Genomic DNA, 22,987 nt, shown 5'->3' with positions numbered 1-22,987 from the left:
TGGTTAGGAAGATCTGTAAATGAACAGAGCTTTGAAATGCAAGTCTGCATTGTTAGAGGTAGAAGGGGAGATGTTTGCTCAGGGCTTGTGATGTAAGCAAACAAGTCTTGTCTATTACTATAGCTTTAATTCAAAGATCAAAAAAGAATATTAACATTAAGGAAGACACTTGAGTGAAATAGTATTATTGTCTCTATGTCTCTTTGAAGGTTGTGGTAACCTGGATCTGAACTGTTTAATGGATAAATTACCCTGTGCTAATTGCCAGGATGTGGGGAAACCTTAAGCCACAAGGATTGAGATCCCCAGTCACTGACTGGAGCCACCCTGAATATGGACATTGGACTATAACCTATGGACTATTTCTAAAAGGACTTTTGGCAACTACAAGCTCACCTCTGCTATGTATCTGAACCTCAAGAATTGAGTTCAAGTCTGTCTGTAGATTGATCTTTTAACCAACACACTCTCTCATTTCTTTTTTAATAAATTTTAGCTTAGTTAATAAGAATTGGCTATAAGTGTGTATTTTGGGTAAGACCTAAGTTATAATTAGACCTGGGTGTGTGGCTGATCCTTTGGGGTTAGAAGAACCTTTTCTTTTATATAATGAGATAAGATTGTCAGGAATCATCATCATATCTGACGTGAGAGTCTGGACGGAGGCCTGAGGCTGGGCACTTTAAGGGAACTGCGTTGTTTGGACTTCTGAGTAACCAGTGCGGTCCTATAGAAGCTGTTTTGTGCTGGTTGGTAAATCTAACTATTGGAATAACCACCAGCGTTTGGGGTTTGTCTGCCCCGTTTTGTCTGCAGTTCACCCAAATTGAGTGACCTCAGCTGGCTCCCACGGGCAGCACCGTCACGGGGGGGGGCCCATCTCCCCCCGCCGCAGCCCTGACCACCTGTGCGGCGTTTAATAGGCTCCTGCGCGGCTACGCAGCTTCGAGGGAACTTAGGTAAGGACAACAGGAAGGAGGGTTTTTTTGGCTTTAAGTCTGGTAGGATTTTTGTTCCTGACAATGGTACAGGCCCATTACTAGTTGGAGACGGGGAAAATGTGAATAACGATGCAGGAAAGCCAGAAGTGTTCAAGTTCTGTGTTTGGAAAGAAGCAGGATGAGGTGCTCCAGTCATAGCATGAGGATGATGAAGTTCTTTCCAGTGCATTAGTGTCAGAGGAGAATGTGAAATGGCATCTGTGACAAAGTGGGAATGCTCTGAATGTTTTCTCTGAATAGTGTGTGCCTCAGTTTCTCCTGTGTGTTACTCGAGTATCTAGGTGGGGAGATCAGGTGTGAGATCAATGCAGAGACCCCTGGAGGGCAGGTGTGATGCCGACTGGCTACCTGGGCACAGAGACCCTCCGACACTCTGTACGCTAGCAAATGATAGCCGGAGCCTGGCCCCTGCAAGGATCCAGCCAGGGATGTTGGAGAACAGAGACCAGGTGACGTGTTTGCCTGGGAAAGAGACAAAGGACAGAGGCGGGGAGCTGGGGAGACTGAGGCTGGAAGCGAGTCAGTCTCTTGGTTTGGGATTGGGGGGGGAGCCCAGGGCTCTGGATCCCCCCAGATGGACTTTGCGGAAGGCCCCTGCTCCCTGTGCTAACAAGCTCTGTTCTGCGCTGGGGTCCCGATGACTAACAACCCGTCTGCGTCACACGCTGGCTGCGGAGTGGAGGGCAGGGCCCTTTGGGGGGACTCGCTGCAGGGAGCTCCCGGGGCGAGCAGGGGGCTGAACGCTCCAAGGTCAGACCCAGGAGAGTGGCCCTGAGGGGAGAGACACTGCACTAGCGTCCTGCCTGACTTCATTCAGAGCCGTTCCAGAGCCCCCAGACTGCATCTACTAGGAATAAATATTTTCCAGTCAATCAGTAGGCCTAGATTACTTGCACAGAGTCCTAAGAGAGGCAGAAGAGAAAGGGCTGCCTGTGACAGAGGGAGCGAGCGAACAGGAGCAGCAAACATGGGAGTTTAGAGGGGGCGCATGAGAGCCAGAAATACGTAACAATCATTCTCTAAACTTAGGCCAATAGCCCCCACCCCAAGGGAAAAACCACAGAGAACAAACCAACCCCCCAGCAGGAGTAACATAGGCAGGAGTCCAGCAGCAGAGTGGGGACTGTCCTTTATTGCACTGAATGCAGCATGCAGCCTTGTGGGTGGGTGGCGTATGTGTGCATTCGGTGCAAGCAGCTCCTGGCCCTCAGAGATGGAGTGCAGGCTTTGGAGAGCAGAGTGGCTGAACCGGAGGAGCGAAGGGAGACAGAGAAGCACACCGAGGAGATTTTCCAGGACACAGTAGAATGGTCCCACCCCCGGTTTGACAGCCTCTGTGCTGTTGAGGAGGATGAAAGTCTCAGGGAAGGAGAACATCCAACTGGAGCAGAGGGAAACAATCCCATAGTTGGGACCCTCCTTCCAGATGATGTTGTGGTATCCTCTCACACTGGATACCTCTCTGGGGGGAAGGGACCCCAGCGATTAGGAAGAGACAGGTATTAGTAATGGGGGATTCAATCATTAGAAACATAGAGAGCTGGGTTTGCGATGACCGGGAGAACCACATGGTGACTTGCCTGCCTGGTACAAAGGCTGCGGATCTCTCCAGACATCTAGATGGATTGTGTGTAGTGCTGGGGAGGAGCCGGTGGTCGTGGTACATGTAGGTACTCATGACATAGGAAAAGGTAGGAAAAAAGTCCTGGAGGCCAAATTTAGGCTGCTAAGTAAGAGATTAAAGTCCAGGACTCCATGGGAGCCATTCTCTGAAATGCTTCCAGTTCCACGCGCAGGGCCAGTTAGACAGGCAGAACTGCAGGGTCTCACTGCGTGGATGAGACAATGGTGTAGGGAGGAGGGGTTTAGATTTACTAGGAACTGGGGAAACTTTGGGGAAAGAGGGAGCCTATACAGGCAGGATGGGCTCCACCTAAACCAAATTGGAACCAGACTGCTGGCATGTCAAATTAAGACGGTCATAGAGGAGTTTCTAAACGAAGGGCTGGGGGAGACCCGACGAGTGCGGAGGAGCACGTGGTATGGCCAGAGACATCCCATGGCAGAGGATCTATTACTCCTGGGGGGATTCTGCGCCCCAGAGCAATGCAGAATTTTGCAGAAATTACTGTCGTACATGCAGAATTTCCTTCCTCCCACAGAAATGGGCTGAGTGCTGCTAGTCACCACTAGGGGCTGCTGGACCAGGCAGAGCCCAGCTCACACTGTTGGGGAGAGAGCTAGAGGGATCCTGGCAGCTGCATGTGGCACGCAGGAAACTCAACACAAGCCTGGGACCCAGCATCAGGCTGCTTCTCCCTCTGGATCCCTGGGCTCGGGGTGTGTGTGTGTCTGGGCTGGAGGGGGGGGAAGGAGTGCTGGTATCTGGGCTAGGGGGCCCCACAGCTAGGATCTGGGGAGAGAGGGGTTGTAGGTGTCTGGCCCCCCAGCTGGGCTTGGGAGGAGTGGTGGGGGGGGGGGGCAGAGAAACAAGAACTGGGTTGTCATAGGGATTTCTTTAACTCTCTACTCCTGGGAGAGTGTGTGTGCGTGTGCGTCTGGATTGTTACTGACATACTTACTGAGGTATTTTGAAATAAATTTCCAAAATAATTGAAACTGGTGTGATCTGGGACACAGATGCTGATAAAGTGCAAGTAGGAACCGAAGAGAAACAAACAAGAGAGTCCCATCCAATGACATCACAACAAGGCAGACAACTAACTATTGACAAATTTTATAAGTGCTTGTTTACAAATGCAAGCAGTAGAAATACAAAGATGGGTGAACCTGAGGGCCTGGTATTAAATGAGGATATTGATGTAACAGGGAACCACAAAAAGTCGGTGGAACGATGATAATTAATGGATGTGGTGATATCAGGGTACAAAATATACAGGAATGTCAGAGTAGGTTACACTGGTGGGGAAGTGGCACTATATTGAACAAAAAGAGTCAAATATAGCAAAAATCTTAAACCAATCGAACAGTGTCACTGAATCTCTATGGATAGAAATTCCAGACTGGAATAATCAGACTCTAGCAGTAGGAATATTCTACTGCCCACCTGACCAGGACAGTGAAATGCTGAAAGGGGATTAGAGAGGGTACAAAAACAGAAAACCCAAGAACAACGGGGGATTTCAACTGGGAAACAGTCATATTGACTGGGAACAGGTCACTTCAGGACAGGTCACAGAGATAACGTTTTTAGACACCATTAATGACTGCTTCTTGAAGCAGCCAGTCCTGGAACCATGAGGGGAGAGCCAATTCTTGATTTAGTCCTAAGTGAAGCACAGGATCGGATCCAAGAGGTGAATAGGAGTGTTGATCTGCTCAGTAACAGAGACCAACATTTAATTAAATTTAATATCCTTGTGAGGGAAGATGCCCACCACAGCAGCATTTCACTTCAAAAAGGGGAACTACACAAAACTGAGGAAACTAGTTAAATGGAAATGAAATGGAACAGTCACACAAGTGAAACGCCTGTAAGCTGCACAGAAACTTTTTAAAAACACCGAAATACAGACTCAAACTAAATGTCACCCCAAATTTAAAAAAAGAAGAAAACCAGTAGGATGACCAAACACATGCCATCATGACCAAACGGGGGTTAGAGACAACAAGACATCTTTTAAAAATTGGAAATCAAATCCTGCTGAGGAAAATAGAAAGGATAAACTCTGGCTAGTCAAGTGTAAAAGTATAATCAGGCAGGCGCAAAAAGAGCAACTACCAAAAGACACAAAAACTAACAGCAATTTTATTTTTTTAAGTACATCAGCAGGGCTGGCTCCAGGCACCAGCTAAAGAAGCAGGTGCTTGGGGCGGCCAATACCAAGGGGCGGCACTCCGGCCGCTATTGGGGCGGCACGTCCGGGTCTTCGTCGGCGGGTCCCTCAGTCCCTTTCGGAGCGAAGGACCTGCCGCCGAATTGCCGCCGAAGAGTGGAGCGGCGTGATCGCACTGCCGCAGCTTTTTATTTTTATTTTTACCGCTTGGGGCGGCAAAAAACCTGGAGCCAGCCCTGTACATCAGCAGCAGGAAGCCTGCTAGACAATCAGTGGGGCCACGGGATGTTTGAAGTGCCTAAAGTAGCACTCAAGGGAGACAAGGCCATTGTGGAGAAGCTACATGAATTCTTTGCATCGGTCTTCACTGCGGAAAACACGGTGGAGATTCCCATACTTGAGCCATTCTTTTTAGGTGACAAATCAGAGGAACTGTCCCAGATTGACAGCTCGATAGAGAACGGTTTGGAACAAATTGATAAATTAAAAAGTATTAAGTCACTAGGACCAGACAGCATTCACCCAAAAGTTCTGAAGGAACTTAAATATGAAACCGCAGAAAAAATAACCATGGTATTGCTTAAATCAACCTGCATACCAGATGACTGGAGGATAGTTAATGTGATGCTGTTTTTAAAAAAGGCTCCAGAGGCGATCCTGGCAATTACAGCCAGTAAGCCTAACTCCAGTACCAGGCAAATTGGCTGAAACTATAGTAAATAACAGAATGATCAGACACAGATGAACGTAATATGCTGGAGAAGATTCAATACAGCTTTTGTAAAGGGAAATTGTGCCTCACCAATCTATTAGAATTCTTTGAGAGGGTCAACAAGCATGTGGACAAGGGGGATCCAGTGGATAGTGTAACTTGGACTTTCAGAAAGCCGTTGACAAGATTCCTCACCAAAGGCTCTTAGGCAAAGTGAGCTGTCATGGGATAAGAGGGAAGGTTCTCTCATGGATCAGTAACTGGTTAAAAAACAGGAAACAAAGGCTAGGAATAAATGGTCAGTTTTCACAATGCAGAGAGTCTCCCATGGCTCTGTACTGTGACGAGTGCTGTTCAACATATTCATAAAAAAAAAAGAAAAAGGGGTGAACAGTGAGGTGGCAAAATCTGCACAAGATACAAAATTACTCCAGATAGTTAAGTCCCAGGCTGACTGCGAAGAGTTACAAAGGGACCTCACAAAACTGGGTGACCGGGCAACAAAATGGCAGATGAAATTCAATGTTGATAAATGCAAAGTAATGCACATTGGAAAACATAATCCCAACTCTACATATAAAATGATGGGGTCTAAATTAGCTGTTACCTCTTAAGAGCGGTCTTGGAGTCATTGTGGAGAGTTCTCTGAAAACATCCGCTCAATGTGCAGCGGCAGTCAAAAAAGCGAACAGGATGTTAGGAATGTTAGGAAACGGATATATAAGAAGACAATTGTGACATTATGAGTGTGATATAATATTTCATTGGAAGGTGACAGGGCCAGAAAGAATTAATTAACTCACGGACTGACCTGACCCATGGCCGAACTTTAGAAACTGGTTAGGAAGATCTGTAAATGAATAGAGCTTTGAAATGCAAGTCTGCATTGTTAGAGGTAGAAGGGGAGCTGTTTGCTCAGGGCTTGTGATGTAAGCAAACAAGTCTTGTCTATTGCTATAGCTTTGATTCAAAGATCAAAAAGGAATATTAACATTTAGGAAGACACTGGAGGGAAATAGTATTATTGTCTCTATGTCTCTTTGAAGGTTGTGGTAACCTGGATCTGAACTGTTTAATGGATAAATTACCCTGTGCTAATTGCCAGGATGTTTGGGAGAAGGAGAGTTAAGCCTATTGTTTTCTCAGGCCGAAAGGCTGCTGGAAATGTATAAGAACCCTGGGACATGATCCTGCTTCATCTCAGATCTGCTTTGGTTTCAAGAGGGGGAAACCTTAAGCCATAAGGATTGAGATCCCCAGTCACTGACTGGAGTCACCCTGAATAGGGACATTGGACTATAACCTATGGACTATATCTAAAAGGACTGTTGGCAACTATAAGCTCATCTCTGCTATGTGTCTGAACCTCAAGAATTGAATTCAAGTCTGTCTGTATATTGATCTTTTAACCAACTCTCTCTCTCTTTTCTAATAAATTTTAGCTTAGTTAATAAGAATTGGCTATAGTGTGTATTTTGGGCAAGATCTAAGTTATAATTGAACCTGGGTACGTGGCTGATCCTTTGGGGTTGGAAGAACCTTTTCTTTTATATGATGAGAATAAGATTTTCAGTAATCATCATCATATCTGACGTGTGTGTCTGGACGGAGGCCTGAGGCTGGGCACTTTAAGGGAACTGCATTGTTTGGACTTCTGAGTAACCAGTGAGGTCCTATAGAAGCTGTTTTGTGCTGGTTGGTAAATCTAAGTATTGGAATAACCACCAGCGTTTGGGGTTTGTCTGCCCCGTTTTGTTTGCAGTTCACCCTAATTAAGTGACCTCAGCTGGCTCCCACGGGCAGCACCATCACAACAGTAAATAACATAATACCACTATATACATCCATGGTACGCCCACACCTTGAATACTGTGTGCAGATCTGGTAGCCCAGCTCAAAAAAGATATATTAGATTTGGAAAAAGTACAGAGAAGGGCACCAAAAATGTTTAGAGGGATGGAACAACTTCCCATATGAGGACAGATTAAAAAGACGGGGACTGTTCAGCTTGGAAAAGAGACAACTAAGGGGGGGATATGATAGGGATCTATAAAATCATGAATGATGTGAAGAAAGTGAATAAGGAAGTGTAATTTACCCATTCACTTAACACATGAACCAGGGGTCACCCTATTAAATTAGTAGGCAGCACGTTTAAGAGAAACATAAGGAAGTATTTCTTCACACAACATAAGAACGGCCAGACTGGCTCAGACCGAAGGTCCATCTAGCCCAGTGTCCTCTCTTCTGACAGTGGCCATTGCCAGGTGCTTCAGAGGGAGTGAACAGAGCACAGTCAACCTGTGGAACTCATTGCCAGGGGATGTTGTGAAGGGCAAAAGTATAAGAGTTCAAAAAAAAAAAAAAAAAGTTCATGGAGGATGGGTCCATCAATGGCTCTTAGCCAAGATGGTCAGGATACAACCCCATGCTTTGGGTGTCCCCTAACCTCTGACTGCCAGAAGCTGGGACTGGACAACAGGGGCTGGATCACATGATAAATTGCCCAGTTCTGTTCACTCCCTCTGAGGCACCTGGCACTGGCCACTGACTGAAGACGGGACACTGGGCTAGCTGGACCATTGGTTCGTTTTTATGTCCTATGCCCTGCGCTCAATGACTCAAGGTCCTTTCCAGTCCTACGTTCCTCTCTCTGGCGCACTAATGTTGGTGTTAATACATTGTGGTATGCCAAAGGAATTCCTGAGGAGTGCAAGGGTGTGTGCCAATATTCCAGCAGGGCAAGCGGAGCGGCTGTATGCCACAAGGTGCCCTGGTAAGAGAGTGGAGTGCAGTGCACCAGCTGCCTCCGCAGGGGGCTTTAAGAGAGTGTGTCTGGGCCACAGAGATTCCTAGATCCCAGGGCCAGATGGGATCCTGTGACCACCCAGCCTGACCACCTGTATCACATAGGCCACAGACTGCCCCACAATAAATCCTTTAGAAACTCAGCCAATCGGGATTGGAAAATGGTCAGTGCTGGAGAGGCCACCGCTCCTTGGCCAGTTGTTCCAGTGGGTAATGAAACATTTACACCTTATTGCCAGTCTGAGCTAGCTTAGCTAATCAGAAAGATGGCTGTCAGGGGACCTGATTACAGCGTCTAAGGGCCTTCCTGGGGAGACAATGCCAGGTGCTAAAGGGCCCGTCAGTCTAGCAGAGAAGGGCAGAATAAGGAGCCATGGCTGGGCGCTGAAGCCAGACATCCCAACAAGGCACCAGTGCCGGTAAGGAGCGGCCAAGGGCAGCGGTGGATTCTCCGTGTTTTGATCGTCAGATCCACACTGGCTCCTGTCTGGAAGCTGTTTTAGTCAAACCCAAGTTACTGGGCTCAGTGCACTGAAATGTAGGAAATGCAACAGCCTGCAACACCCAGCAGGTCAGACTATGGTCTGATGGTCCCTATTAAAAACCCAAACTCCACTGGGGGGGGGCATGTTCAATAGCCAGGGGGTTCCCCCCTACCCACCCGCCTGCACCGCCACAGGCTGCGTCCCCAGCCTGCAGGCACATGCCAGGCTCCGCTCCCTCCCCTGGCTCGGAGCCCCAACTCACGGGGACCCAGAACAGCCGCACCACCTTCCAGGTCTGGAACAGCTCGAGGGGTCCTCGCCGCGCCCAACAGTGGGCCCTGGACCTCCAACCCCTTCCCAAGCGAGCAGGGGCAGTGCACTTGGCCTACCACAGGCCAGAAGCGTACAGTGAGACTGCCCGCCCCTCCCTGGCAGAGCTGGAGGGAGCGTGCCCAGGCTGGGAGAGCAGGGACTGCGGTCAGCAGGGGACTGAGGAGGTGAGAGGGACTGCTCCCTCCATCGTCAGGCCTGCTTGGTCTCTGCTACACCCTCCGGACGCTGGGACCTGCCAAGTCTGCTGGGGGGCGACTCGCCCTCCCCGGGGGTCCCTGCGCAGAGGACAGTGCCTCTGAGTCAGCGAGGAGCTGCGCCACGCAGCTGAGGCGGATGCGGCCCTGCCTGGAATACCAATGAGGAGCTGGGAGATCCGCAGGGAGGCAGCGCTCCAGAGGCTGGCTCGGATCACAGCCCAGCCAGACGCAGTTCCCGCACTAAGAGCGGAGAGGGGGGACAGTGAACAGTGTAGGCTGGGATCGGCTACAGCGGTGCTGGGCAGTGTGACCCCAAGGCCTCCTTCCCTCTAGCCCTAGCCACAGTCCCAGTCACCCAATCCACGGGGAGCCCTGCCATGGAGGCAGAAACTTTGCAGGAGGGGAGGCAATTCCCCAGCAGGGCTCACAGCCTGGCTGTGTAGAGCCCTCCACCAAGGGGCTCGCTGCCAGCCCCAGGGGAAAAGATACCCTCATGGCAGGCAGCCTCCTTGCCCTTCCCACACAGAGCCGCTCTGCAGTGGCACGGGGACCTCTGGGCAGCTCTCAACCGGGAGATGCACCAGCACAGACACATGGTGCATGGGGACGAGAGAGGGCACCTTTCTGACCCCCAGCTCACGGGCAAGCAGGGGCTGTGCTCACTGGCTGCTGGCATTGGGAGCACAGCCATGCTGCAGCCTGATAGCACACAGGCCAAGGAGAGAGTGAGAGTGAGAGTGTGTGTCCGTCCCTGAGGCAGGGCCAGCCTGGGACGAGGGGGGTCAGGGTGGCCAACCCCACGGCCGGGCCAGGGTGGGGTGCCTTGGCAGACATGGCACCGTTGGCTCTGCAGATGCGACAAAGTGGGAATTTCTGGACTATAGTTTTTAATCCTATGTGTGCCTCAGTTTTCCCCGGCATGCTCCAGCATTACCTAGAGGGTAGGAAGGGTTGTTTGCTTGCTGCGGAGGCCAAGAGACTCAGGGCTGGATGGCTCCCAAGTGTCGGGGACTTGGCCCCACACCAATGGAGATTTCGAAAAGACAATGGCAAATCCAATCCCTGGAATACATTGCCCAGGGAGGTTGTGGAATCTCCATCCTTGGGGATTTTTAAGAGCAGGTTGGACAAACACCTCTCAGGGATGGTCTAGACAATACTTAAGTCCTGCGCTGAGTGCAGGAGACTGGACTAGATGGCCTCTCGAGTCCCTTCCTGTCCTACGATTCTATGACTTAGCAACCAGAGCCCATGGATGGCCCCCTCTCGGCAAGAAGCCACGCCACGTCTGGGGAGGTGCCAGGAGGTGGTTAAAGATTGGCTGCTGGAGAAGTCGGGGCCCACAAACTGGGACAAAAAGGGGTCAGAGGGACAGGGATCTGTGCTGACCAGAACGGACTCTGCTGTAACTTTCTTTTCTCTGGGCTACCCCAGGGCTGCCTGTGCTGTGCGCCAGGCCACTGATACACCCGCCTGTCTGCCCGTGTTGGCTGGGTGTCCCCGGAGACGCTGGCGGGGGGTGCTGCTCCCCAAGATTGTACACGTCTCCCCCAGGGTCTGTCCCAAACTCGCTGCCCGGAGCTCCCGGGGTGGGGCAGGGGGGCTGTAGCCCCAGAGGCCCAGCCTAAGGAGGCGGTGAGGCTGCGTAGCTCACCCCGGAGGAAGAGTGAGACCCCAGGGGGTCTGGGTCACACAAGGCCCCTCCCAGGGACTGTTCCCAGACTGGGGCGTAGCCCAGCCCCAGGGGTTTGTGACACAAGTATCTCACCTGAGAGCGACAGTGCCAGCATTTACCCAGAGAGCTTGGGCCAACCCCACAGAGGGCTCAGAGACAAGGGCTGATGCCTCAGACGGTCCCTGGCTCTCCCTGCGGAGTCCACGTGGCCCAGAGGCGATGGGCTCCCAGGGGCCGGAGGCTGTGGGTTTCTGCAGCCACCCAGGCCATGCGATGGAGCTGACGCGGTGGATCTCAGCAGGCCGCTGGGAGCTGCGGCTGCGTGGAAGGGTCCGTGGGCTGCTGGCAGGCTAGATCATGTCAGTTCATTGAGGCTGACGGCAGAGTCCTTAGGCTCTGGAATTCAATGTCCAGCTCAGACGACCTACTCAGGGGTCTCTGGGAGGCAAGACAAGCTCAGTGCCACAAGCCCGCCACGGCCCAGCGGTGCAGCAGCTGCCCTTGGCTACGCTGGGGCACCCGAACCAGGCCTGGCATGTCCCTTCCTGCAGGTGAACCAGGCGCTAGAGCCACATACCACAGGAACCACACAAACTGGGAGGCACTGCTACACCCTCACAACCAGCACCCGCGCTGCCGCAGCTCTGCTGCTCCACAGCGCCCTCCTCCTGCAGGCCTGGCTTGTAACAGCCTGGGCCCGTGCAACAGCCTCCTAGCGCTGCCCAGCCCGCACCAGTGTGGGTAGAGCCTCCTCCCAAGGGGCCCCGGCTCAATATATGTGACTTCCCCTTTGTGGTAATGTGATGCTGGCAGAGCAGCTCATGCAGCAGTGTATTCGGGGCAATTCACTAGTGTACTAGGAGAGATCCAAGTGATAACTGGATAAGAGCGTATTTGGTGTTTAAACTTCATAAAACTAAGGGGATGTTACATGCATTGTTTTTACTGATCTGTGTCCTGTCCTAATGTAATAGCCACCTGTGACTTCGGGACACTGTACATACCCTCGAAACTAAACAATTCACCAGCCATCGAAGACGCCTTGGGGAACGCTAACGAAGGACTCTCAGAAAAGGTGCTAATTCCAAAGCAAGTGGCCATGGCCTGTCATGAGCAGAGGTCAGAGACTCATCCTCATCGAAGGAAAAGCCCCGCTGGGTAGAGACCCGGTCAGCTTGTCTTCTGCCAGAAGATGATACAAGAATGGATGCAAAGGAAGATCCCTCATCTCTGGACTATTTGGATTTTTACAGGAAAGTGCACCAGATGCAAAGCGGAGATACCCAGACCCGAAATACTTTTGCGAAACTGGCCGTTTGTTACATCACTGCCACCATTTGGAGTCACAGACTGTGACTCGCCCGTGCAGATATTGTACCTGCTTTAACCTCTCAGTAACTCTCATTCGTTTCTCTTAGCTAATAAACCTTTAGTAAGTTTACTATAGAATCGGGTGCCAGCATTGCCTTTGGCATAAGATCCAGATTGCCAAGTGACTGGTCTCTTGGGATTGAGTGAAACCTGATGTGGTTTGATTTTTGGTTTCAGTGCCCATTATCACAACGTTCTGTTTGTCTGGGTGGGAGATAGACTGGAGGGGACAGTCTGTTGCTGAAATCTAATTACCGAACACACCATCCACTTGGGTTGCCTGCCCTGTTTCTGACAGTCTGCCCGGAGGTCGGCTCTCCCAGCTATGAATCACTCCAGACGCATGACAACAACTTATCATGCTCTGGCCAGCAGAGTGCAGCTGTCAGGCATCTGCAGGCCTATCAGGGTGGAAACCATGGGATGCCCCTCCACTCTCGGCTTAAGAACATAAGAGCTGCCAACCAGGATCAGATCCTGGTCCATCTAGCCCAGTGTCCTGCCTCCCAACAGTGGCCTGTACCAGAGCTTCAGGGGGAGCGTACAGAACAGCGCGATTTTTGAGAGAACCCACTTACACTTTTGGCCATCACAAGAACCCATGGCAACAAGTTCCACGGGTTAATTGGGTGTTATATGAAGAAATACTTCCTCTTGTTTGTATTTCATAGACTTGCTCTCTATTAATTTCATCAGGTGACCCCTGGTTTTGTATTGTGGGAAAGGGCAAATAACATTTCTCTGTTCACTTTCTCCACACCAGGCATGATTTTCTAGACCTCTATCGTATCCCCCTTTAGTCATCTCTTTTCTAAGCTGAACAGCCTCTCCACGTATGGATCATCTCTGTTGCCCTTCTCCGAACCTTTTCCAGTTCTACTAGACTGTTTTTAAGATGGGGTGACCGGAACTGGACACAGTATTCAAGGTGTGGGAGTACTACAAATTTTATATAGTGGCACTAGGATATTTTCAGTCTTATTTTCTATCGCTTCCTAACATTGTTGGCCTTTTATACCGCTCCTGTGCATTGAGCTGAAGTTTTCAGAGAACTATCCACGTGGACTACAAGATCTCTTATCGCCTGCAAACTCTGCCACTTCACTGCTCACTCTTTTATCCAGATCATTAGTGAATATGTTGAACAGCACTGATCCCAGTACAGATACATAGGGGACTGCATTGCTCACTGCTCTCCATTGTGAAAACTGACCATTTATTCATACTCTTTGTTTCCTGTCTTTTAACCAGTTACTGATCCATATCAGGGGACGTCCTCTTATCCCATCACTGCTCAGTTTAAGAGCCTTTGGTGAGGGATCACATCAAAGGCTTTCTGAAAATCCAAGTACACTCTAGCCCTGGAAAACCCTTCTCTACATGCTTGTTCACCCCCTCAGAGAACTCGGACAGGCGGGTGAGGCAGGATTTCCCTTTACAAAAGCCCTGCTGACTCTTCCCCAACAAATCATGTTCATCTCTGTCTCTGATAATTCTTTTCTTTACTACACTTTCAAGCAACGTGTCCAGTAGGCTCACCAGCCTGTAATTGCCGGGATCACCTCTGGAGCCCTTTTTAGAAAATCAGAGTCACATTAGCTACCCTCCAGTCACATGGTCCAGCAGCTGATTTAAGTGACAGATTTCATACCACAGATAAGAGTTCTGCAATTTCACATTTGAGTTCCTGCAGAACCCTTGGGTGATACCATCTGCTCCTGGAGACTTATTACTATTTAATTTATCAATTTGTACTAAAACATTCTATTGACACTGCCTGTTTGGCAGGCTTCCTGCTTCTCATGTACTTTAAACAATCCTCACTGGTAGTTTCTGCATCTTTGGCATGTTGTTTCTCTAATTCTTTCTTGGCCTGCCTTATTACACTTTTATACTTAACCTGCCAGAGTTTGCTTTCCTTCCTGTTAGCCTCACTCTGACTTCCAGAGTTGAAAGGATGCCTTTTTACCTCTAATGGCCTCTACTATTCGGCCGTTAAGCCATGGTGGAATTCTTCTGGTCCTCTCATTGTCTTTTCTCCTTTGGGGTACCCATTACTACGGAGGCTAGCAGGCTCCCTGCGCTCATTCAGCGCTAACCCGGTCAAGAGCGGGGGGGGAGCTTAACAAGGGAAAAGTGTGAACAGGAAGAAGACAGCTGTACACAGAGACTGCTGACCACAGAGACAGATCAGCCAAGAGAGACACAGTCGCAGGCCTCACCACCCCTCAAGTGAACGGACCAGCTGTAAGGTAGGGTGCCCCCAAGAGGAGGGGCTGAAGGTAGACCCCAATTAAAGACACTCTACCAGCTGAGAAGCCAAGCCCCAAAAGGGCAAACCCAAAAGACTGCCAAAGAGAGATCACCACTGCCTTTGGTTTTCCTCTGATTCCCCTCTCTCTCCCGGGAGGGGCAGAGAAACAGACCCTTGTTTGTTTGGAAAACCCCTTGTGTGGTACAAACAGGGGCGGGACATAATAAACAACTTGCATCGGGGTCTAGTGGGGACTCGGGAGCCCTGCACCTCGCGACTGCTCCTTTTAATTTCCGGTCTAACAAGATGGGGAGCACGGGGGGCCAGGGCGGTGTGGCACAATGCCACCGACAGCCCGTCTGCCCACCCACCGACCTCCAGGGTTCGGGCTGATTTCAGACAGACCTCTGGGGATCTCTGCCAGTTTCGTGCTCTGCCCAAGGCACAAGCAGTGAGATTCTGGGGAGAACAGCGCTGCTCTGAAGTCAGATCTCATGGAACCAGCCTCAGTTCTAGTCCTGGCAGGTAACGACAACACCGGGCAACAAACAATGGCCCCAATGCAGTTGGAGAGAGGAAGTCTCTGTCCCCAGGCAGGCGAGGCCCTTTCTGCACTAGGAGCAGAGTGTTTTACCATGGCCAGCGTTCCCCTGTGAACACGTGTGAAAACCGCAGGCTGCCCAGTCTTCACTGGGATTTCACCTTGGGCTAGCAAACCCGTGCTCAGAACATGCCTTCCTCCTGCACGTGGACACCGCTTTCCGGTGCACAGCCACAGAGAACTCACTGCTGCAGCTCGCTACCACCCTCATGAGCTCTACTCCCTCCCACCCACACAGGCAGCCCACTGCTCACCAGCACGAGCTGCAGGAACCAGCAGGGCTGGTTCAGCACCCCGCCCCCCCCCACACCAGCTCCCCGGCCCCAGCCTCCGGCACAGCCCACAAAACTGCCAATGCTACGGAGGTGCCCAGGGCTCCCTGCCCCTCTCCCCGAGCAGCCCCAGGGAGCTCCCGTCCCAGGGCAGCTGGTGCCTTGCAGCATGAAGTCTGGTGAGCGCTCCCCCTGCTCAAACAGGACCCGGTGCGAAGAAGAGCTCCTAGGATGATCGGGCGAAAGAGACTGGCCTGGCTTAGCCTAGCCAAAGACGGGCCGAGCAGGGATGGGACTGTTCTCTCCACATCCAGCTGGGCACTACACACCAGGGAGGGAGAAGAGCTGCTGACACTAAAGGTCAGTGCTGGCCCAAGAACAAAGAGAGATAAAGCAGCCACGAGGACACAGGCTAGCGCTGCGGAGTGAGGCTCTGGGACCCACTTAGCTCGCCTGCTCCGCTGCTTTGAAGACGGCTCTTGGCAAGTTTATGAACAGGATGACGTGAGGGGGCTGCCTGTGCTAGCAGGGACTGGCCACGATCACACCCCACCCCCCACCCCCGGAGCTCCTGCGATGCACCGAGCTCCACCCCGGCACACTCACTCCGCAGCACGCCCAGCACAGGCAGGTGGCAATGGCTGGCAGGAGCAGGGCACGCAGCCCCAGCCACGCCGACCCCACAGGCAGGAGGAGATGACCCCCCCAAACCCAACACTCCTAGTTACGTTCGGGTCGGGCTGCGCCACTGAGTGACCCCTACTGAGCTGGGGACCCCCTTCAATCCTGCGCAGCCGGAGGCTGAGCCCTCGTGGGGGATGGTCACGCCGCTGACTTCACTCCAGGAGCTCCCAACCCCCGCCCGGCCCAGCCCAGGGGGCCTTTGCCAAGTGGCAGCCTGCCGTCAGAGATGGCTCTGTGTCAGCCCCTCAGCCACCAGCCCTGAGTGAGCACACACCGCAGCACAGCGGCACAGACACCCAGGAAGCTGCCAAATCCATTGCCTCAGACAGTCTGCTCGTGCTCCAGGGCCCTGCTCCTCCAATGAGCAGCCAAGCTGGGAGGGCGTTCCTGCTCCAGCTGAACAAAACAGGAAGCTAGGGGCTGGCCGGCTCCTGCGCCAGGCTGTGTGCTCCAGCCCCCTCGGAGACAGACAGCATAAATCCCTCCCTCCACTGGGGCCAGACACGTAGGGGTAGAGGGGTCCCTGCCCACCAGCACCCCCATGGAGGCCAGGCAGGGCTGGACTGTCCCGCCCGGCTCCTCACAACACACAGCAGCTGCGAAGTGGCAGCCAGAGGAGAGTGCCAGGGAACCTGGGGAAAGGGTGAGGGGAGGGACAGGCCCCCTGCAAAGCAAGCTCAGCGAGGGACCTGCCTTCACACGGCCCTATCCCCAGCGCCCGCAGAGCGTGAGCAGGGCCAGCAGCTCTGCCCCTACGGGCCAGGCTAGGAGCTACAGGTGGGGCAGTTCTGGTGCCCGCCCTGGATACAGTCAGGGCTGAGACAGCGCAGCTATCGGGGGTGGGGGGTGGGGGTGGGGTAGAGAAGAGGTTTGCAGAGGAGGGACTCAGCCCCTCCCCGAACCGGGAACAACCCAGTGGAGTCCAACTAAAACAGAACTAAACCCAGCCGAGTCCCCGGCGCGGCCCCTCGCTGCCCCCAGGCCAGGAACCCAGCGGGGCTGCGCCCCATGGCTCTGCACGCTCCGAGCAGAAGGCTCACGCCTAAGCCATCTGCAGAGCCGCTGGGCGTAAAACATGCCAATGGCTGTCTCCTCCCGTCCTGAGGGGCTGGAGGAGCCGAGGCCCGTCGCTCCCCAGCATCCCAGCCCAGGGCTTGCAGCCTGGCCACTGCAGTCTCTGAGCCCCTCTTGGACAGGCGACAGCCACAGACACACTCTCTGCTGGTCAGAGACCCCAGAGATGCCCCTACACAGGATCGCTCTTGGCCAGCCCCACAGGACACACAGCCCCACAGCAGGCCTGGTTACTGCCCTGGCAGCATGAGGAGAACGCAGGTCTCCACCCACACCCAGCGGAGGTAACCGCACAGATGCGCAGCGCGTCTGAAACACTTGCCCAATATCCTGCAGCCTCCAGTGCCCCCTTTCTGAGTGTCTCCTCAGGACTCCCTCCCTCCAGAAGCAGCAGCCGAACGCCCCAGGCTCCTCAGGCTCTCCCCACAAGACGCATGCTGTCAGCAGGACAGCCGGGGGAGCTGCCCCAACGCACCGTACTGACCCTTAGAGAGAGAGCATGAGCCTTGTGATGGGCGTCAGCAGCCCGGACGCCATCCTGGCGAGCACGGCCCCTTTCTGCCTCGCCCACTGGGTAAGTGCGCAGGTAAGGGAGACACAAATGGGGGCTCAATCCAAGATGGTCACCTTTCTGAGAGCGCCTCCTACGAGCGGGAAGCGTTAGGAATCCCTGCCGTTTATCGGGGTCTCGTGGACAGGCCACCAACTCCACTAGCCCTGCCACCTTGCCACTGTTACTGTGAGCCAGCCTTCCCCGGCCTGGTGACAACTGGCCATCGTCATGCCAGCGCTGTCCCCCACCACAGGGAATGACGCGAGAACAGCCAAGCCAAGCCAACCCTTCCCATTGCAGGATTCCTCACAGCGCGTCGGCTTTCCCATGGCTAAGTGATCATCCTCGTCCCTCTCCGGAGAAAGCTCCGAAGGGCCAGAGAGAAGCTTGGCACTATTCTCAACAGGACACGGCAGATCCCAACCCTGACCCTCACAGATTATACAAGCCAGTGAGAGCAGCGAACAGGAAGGATGCAGCTGAGGGGCCTGGCTCTCTGCGGGAAACACTGTTGTTCACAGCTCAGCCTGTTTGGGGTGTCGAGGAACTTTGTCCACATAGCACTTGGACCTTCCTGTCACTCAGGGAAATGCAAGGAGAGGAGAATTTCCAGGAGCTGGTATTACCTGATACTGCATTGGTAAGACCATTACTGCAGCACTGTACCCAGCTCTGGGCTTCACATGCTTTGTACAGGAAGCTCAAAAACTGAAGAGGGTTCAGAGAAGAGAACAGGAATGACTCAAGGGCTGGAAACCCACCTTACAGTGAGAGACAGAAGGAGCTCAGTCTCCTTAGCTTAGAACAGAGAAGGTTAAGGGGTGACTTGATGACAGCTCAGTGCAGAGGATGGTTCTGAAAGCAGACAGCTCTTTAACCTAGCACACAAAGGCAGAACGTGCGCCAATGACCGGAAGCTACAGCTAGAAAAGTTCAGGTGGGAAGAAGGTGCACGTATTTACAGTTCAGGTAAACGACCATTGAATGGAGGGTTCCCTGTCACTTGGGGTCTGAGACTGGAGAAACCATCAGCTCCTGTTCGACCACACACTACTGGGCTCGAGGCAGGACCACTGGGTGGGGCCTGAGCCACGCAGGTCAGACTGGATACACCTCTACCCCGATAGAACGCGACACAATATAGCACGAATTCGGATAGAATGCGGTAAAGCAGCGCTCGGGGGGGCAGGGCTGTGCACTCCGGCGGATCAAAGCAAGTTCGATAGAACGCGGTTTCACCTATAACGCGGTAAGATTTTTTGGCTCCCGAGGACCGCGTTATATTGGGGTAGAGGTGTATCAGAAGGGCCCTGGCCAAGATTTTCAAGGGAACAAGGGCATGAAGCCAGGCTCCCAAGCCCAGATTGAGGAACCCAGCTCCGGGACCCCGCAGGTCCTCATTTCAGTTTTTCAATCTTGGCCTATGAATCTATGAAATCTGTTGCCTAGAGCTGGTAGGGGGAGTGCCCACGGGAGCCCCTGGGACCCCTGCCAATGGGGACTGATTCACGTATGCGGTTTTTAATAGTTTCCAGGGGAGATGGAGTCAGACGCAGCACCAGGTGCTACCTGCCCACAAGACGACAAGGATGGTCTCAGCCCAGCTCTCAAGGCCAGGTGCCCATGTCACAGTTACCACGGTGGCCAGAGCAACGTGGAAGTGACACTTTGCACCCAGCACGTCCCCCATTTAGATGGGACGCAAGCTCCAAGTGCTCCCAGCTTGCTGGGTGCACCCACAACAGAGACTGAGGCGCACAGTGCACATCCAGAAAGACCCTCTAGGGCAGGGGTCATGAAGTTTAAGGCTTGCAGGGACCACCAGGTCATCCGGTCTGACCTCCGGTATATCACAAACCGCCGCCACCACCCAGCACCCGCCTACTGAACACAACGACCAAACAGGAGACCAGACTATGACACGCCACAGGGAGTAAACAGGAGAGGCCGAGGTGCACAAACGTCTGTGTCCCAGTGGGCGTCAGCAGCTCTGGGGAAACTCCGATCTATAGAGGTAGGAGAAGCAGCCAACTGTCTTATTCCCCCAAAAGCCCTTAGAGCCCCGCAGCAATGCACGATGAGGACTCCAGTGCATGCTTCGGCCAGCACCCCAGCCCACCAGGAGCCAACAGACACAGGAAGAGAAGGTGGGAAGAGTTTCCCAGCCCACCAGGAGCCCAGGACAACAGCGCGGTTGGCTTGTTTTGAGCAAAGGAAAATCAGGCATAAAAGCCCTGAAGGCCCGGCCAGAGGGACCAAGAGGCAGGAAAGGCCAGGCTGGAGTCTGTGGCTGCAGCAGGGAAGAGCTGTGGGAACACAGCCGTGATCACTGAAGCAGCAGCGCTAGTGCAGGCTGGGGAGCTAGGCAGGGGATTTTGCCTGCCAAACCTTACCCACAATCCCACTGTCGCAGCCTGCGACACAGACAGAGCGGATCAAGGAGGGAGGGTGAGCCACAGCAGGGGCCCTGGGGTATGTGCAGTTCAGTCCCACAGGGAGAGTTACCCCCAGGAGAGGAACACACTGGCCCTTAGCACCATTGGCAACATGCACAAGGCCCACTACCAGCACGTGACCGCGAGGGCTAGGGGTCCGCTTCCAGTAGTCCTGCTGCACCCTGGCTTGGGAAGGGTCAGTACCTCTCTCCTCACCTTGTCCCTTGCCCACTGCAGCCCTAGCTGGGGGGCATTCAGAGATTCTTAGACTCCAAGGCCAGAAGGGACCATTGTGATCAGCTAAGGCCTCAGCTGGATGGTGTCCAGGTCTGGGCGCCACATTTCAGGAAAGAGGTGGTCAAATTGGAGAAAGTCCAGAGAAGAGCAACAAAACCAATTAAGGTTTGGCAAACATGCCCTGTGAGGGCAGATTGAAAACCCTGGGTTTGTTCAGTCTGCAGAAGAGAAGACTGAGGGGGGACATGGTAACAGTTTTCAAATACTCCAAAGGTTGTTATAAAGAGGAGGGGGATCAATTGTTCTCCTTAACCACTGAGAGCAGGACAAGGAGCAAAGGGCTTACATAGCAGCCAGGGCGGGTTAGGTTGGACATTACGAAACACTGCCTAGCGGTCAGGGTGGTTAAGCACGGGAACAAATTGCCTAGTCACCATCATTATCTAATCTGTTCTTAAAAACCTCCCAACACCTGTCAGGGATGGTCTAGCCCAGCGATACTCAGACCGGGGCTCAAGTGGCTCTTTAATCGGTCTCCTGTGGCTCTTTCCAGCAGGATATTAAAACCCTGTTGTTACCTGTCAGCTCTGTGTTCTTGGGGAACCGGGGCGCAGTATCCAGCCTGCCTGATTCACGAAGGACACCACCCCCCACCCCAAGCCTCTGCTTGAACCCAAACTGATCAGAAGACTTTAAAAAAGCAATGAAAAGGCCGTGGGAGACCCACTAAACCCCTCCGGACAAGGGTGACAGGATTACGGCAACTCCCCTAGCCTCATTTGTATGGAAGATGGGACAGGGAGGCATCTCCATCAGCATACAGAATGGAGAACAGAGATTCCCAGGCAAGAACCGCACTGAACTCTGGGACCAGAGAAGCAGGGCAGCACTGCATGATGGGGGATCTCTGCTCCAGATGTTAATGAACCTACGCCTGCACACCCAGCTCAGCAGTTATCAGACCAATTCTAGTAATAAATCCTTTATTGGGATCTAAAATAGTGAAGCTGCCTACTTGCATTGTGAGCTCCTTGGAAGAAACACTGCCCATAGCCAGGAATGAGCAGTTCCTATTGTCTAGCCTGAACAAAACAACTTTGGTATACTCCCTTGAGCCATCAGTTCACCCATACACAAATCTAGTGTTCTCCCTTGAACCATTGTTCTTTCCCTACAAAAACCCCTACCCACGCTCAAGTAAGTGCTCTGATGCCTGGATCCAAAATCTGCATCAGTTCCACTGGGACTTCATCTTCTCCTGACTGATCATGCTGGGGGCTCTGCCTGACTCCTGCATTCAGGACCCTGAGCTACCACCACCACCTGGGACCCCCGATCGATTCAAGCTTCACGGAGTGGTGAGAACCCATCTCTCTCTCTCTCAGTATAGCCTTCTGACCCTGACTTGGGTGATCAGTGATAGTTTTCTAAACTTGACTTCTATAATCAAATGTAAGTTAGATTTAATATTATCACTGTTTTGTTTGTTTGGCTCCCCTTGTATGGTTACTACCTGGCAATAAACCACTTTCATGGTTAAGCTGGTTGCTCCCTCCCTTTCCCCCTCCCCCCACCCCACATGGGTGTTTTTTGGCTTCCCCATTCGCTCTGCAGCAACGCTCCTCGTACCTAAGCTAAAGATCCCTGCAGCACCCAAAAATTCTGTGGGGTTTGCTCATCAAGTGGGTTACGACCAGAACAACTGTAACGTGAAAGTGGGAATAGGGACATGCCGAACCTGGGCCATATGAGGGTGGCAGTTTGGAAGTGCTGCTCGACCCAGTCTGCTGAGTCCAGGGGCATATAAGGGGTCAGCTTGGGTGTGCTGACTAACCCGGTCCTCTCAGACGCGCTCTGCTAACGTGTATGTGTGTTCGTCTGATTCTGGGGCTGGAGGAACCCAGCCCTGGGGAACCGAGGTCCTGCAAGATAGCTCCATTGGGAGGGGACTTGCAGCAGGGAGAAATAAAGCTCCGTATGAGAACACAAGTGACACAAGCAGTACATTGATAGAATTACAGAAAAAAACACCCATGCACACACAGAAGAGTAACCCTAATAAATGAGCGTAACCCCACGGGCAAAACTGGTAACACTGTATGATTTAATTATTAACCCATCTAAGTCATTAACCAACCAGGGTGCTTTATTAACCAATTGTAGCTGATAAAATAATAATATTTGGTCAGTCATTTTGCTGCGAGAACATATTATAATATATACACGCACACAAAATATTTCCCCGTCATAGAATCATAGAATCTCAGGGTTGGAAGGGACCTCAGGAGGTCATCTAGTCCAACCCCCTGCTCAAAGCAGGACCAATCCCCAACTAAATCATCCCAGCCAGGGCTTTGTCAAGCCAGGCCTTAAAAACCTCTAAGGAAGGAGACTCCATCACCTCCCTAGGTAACCCATTCCAGTGCTTCACCACCCTCCTAGTGAAAAAGGTTTTCCTAATATCCAACCTAAACCTCCCCCACTGCAACTTGAGACCA

The 22,987-nt window shown here is 52.4% G+C and overlaps 1 protein-coding gene across 1 annotated transcript in view; it reads left to right on the top strand.

Moving 5' to 3' along the window:
* Positions 1-17,763: 17,763 nt before the first annotated feature.
* GTF3C2 (general transcription factor IIIC subunit 2) overlaps positions 17,764-22,987 on the top strand; it is a 70,534-nt gene continuing 65,310 nt past the window's right edge. The window contains exon 1 of the mRNA XM_029913273.1: positions 17,764-17,838. Coding sequence (XP_029769133.1) covers positions 17,764-17,838 — 75 coding nt within the window. The remainder of the gene's footprint in view (positions 17,839-22,987) is intronic.

This window comes from Terrapene carolina, unplaced genomic scaffold, assembly GCF_002925995.2.
Source record: "Terrapene carolina triunguis isolate 2854851 unplaced genomic scaffold, T_m_triunguis-2.0 Scaffold569, whole genome shotgun sequence".
NCBI lineage: Eukaryota > Metazoa > Chordata > Testudines > Emydidae > Terrapene > Terrapene triunguis.
Note: the sequence above shows the minus strand (reverse complement) of the source record. Positions and strands in the feature narration are given on the sequence as shown.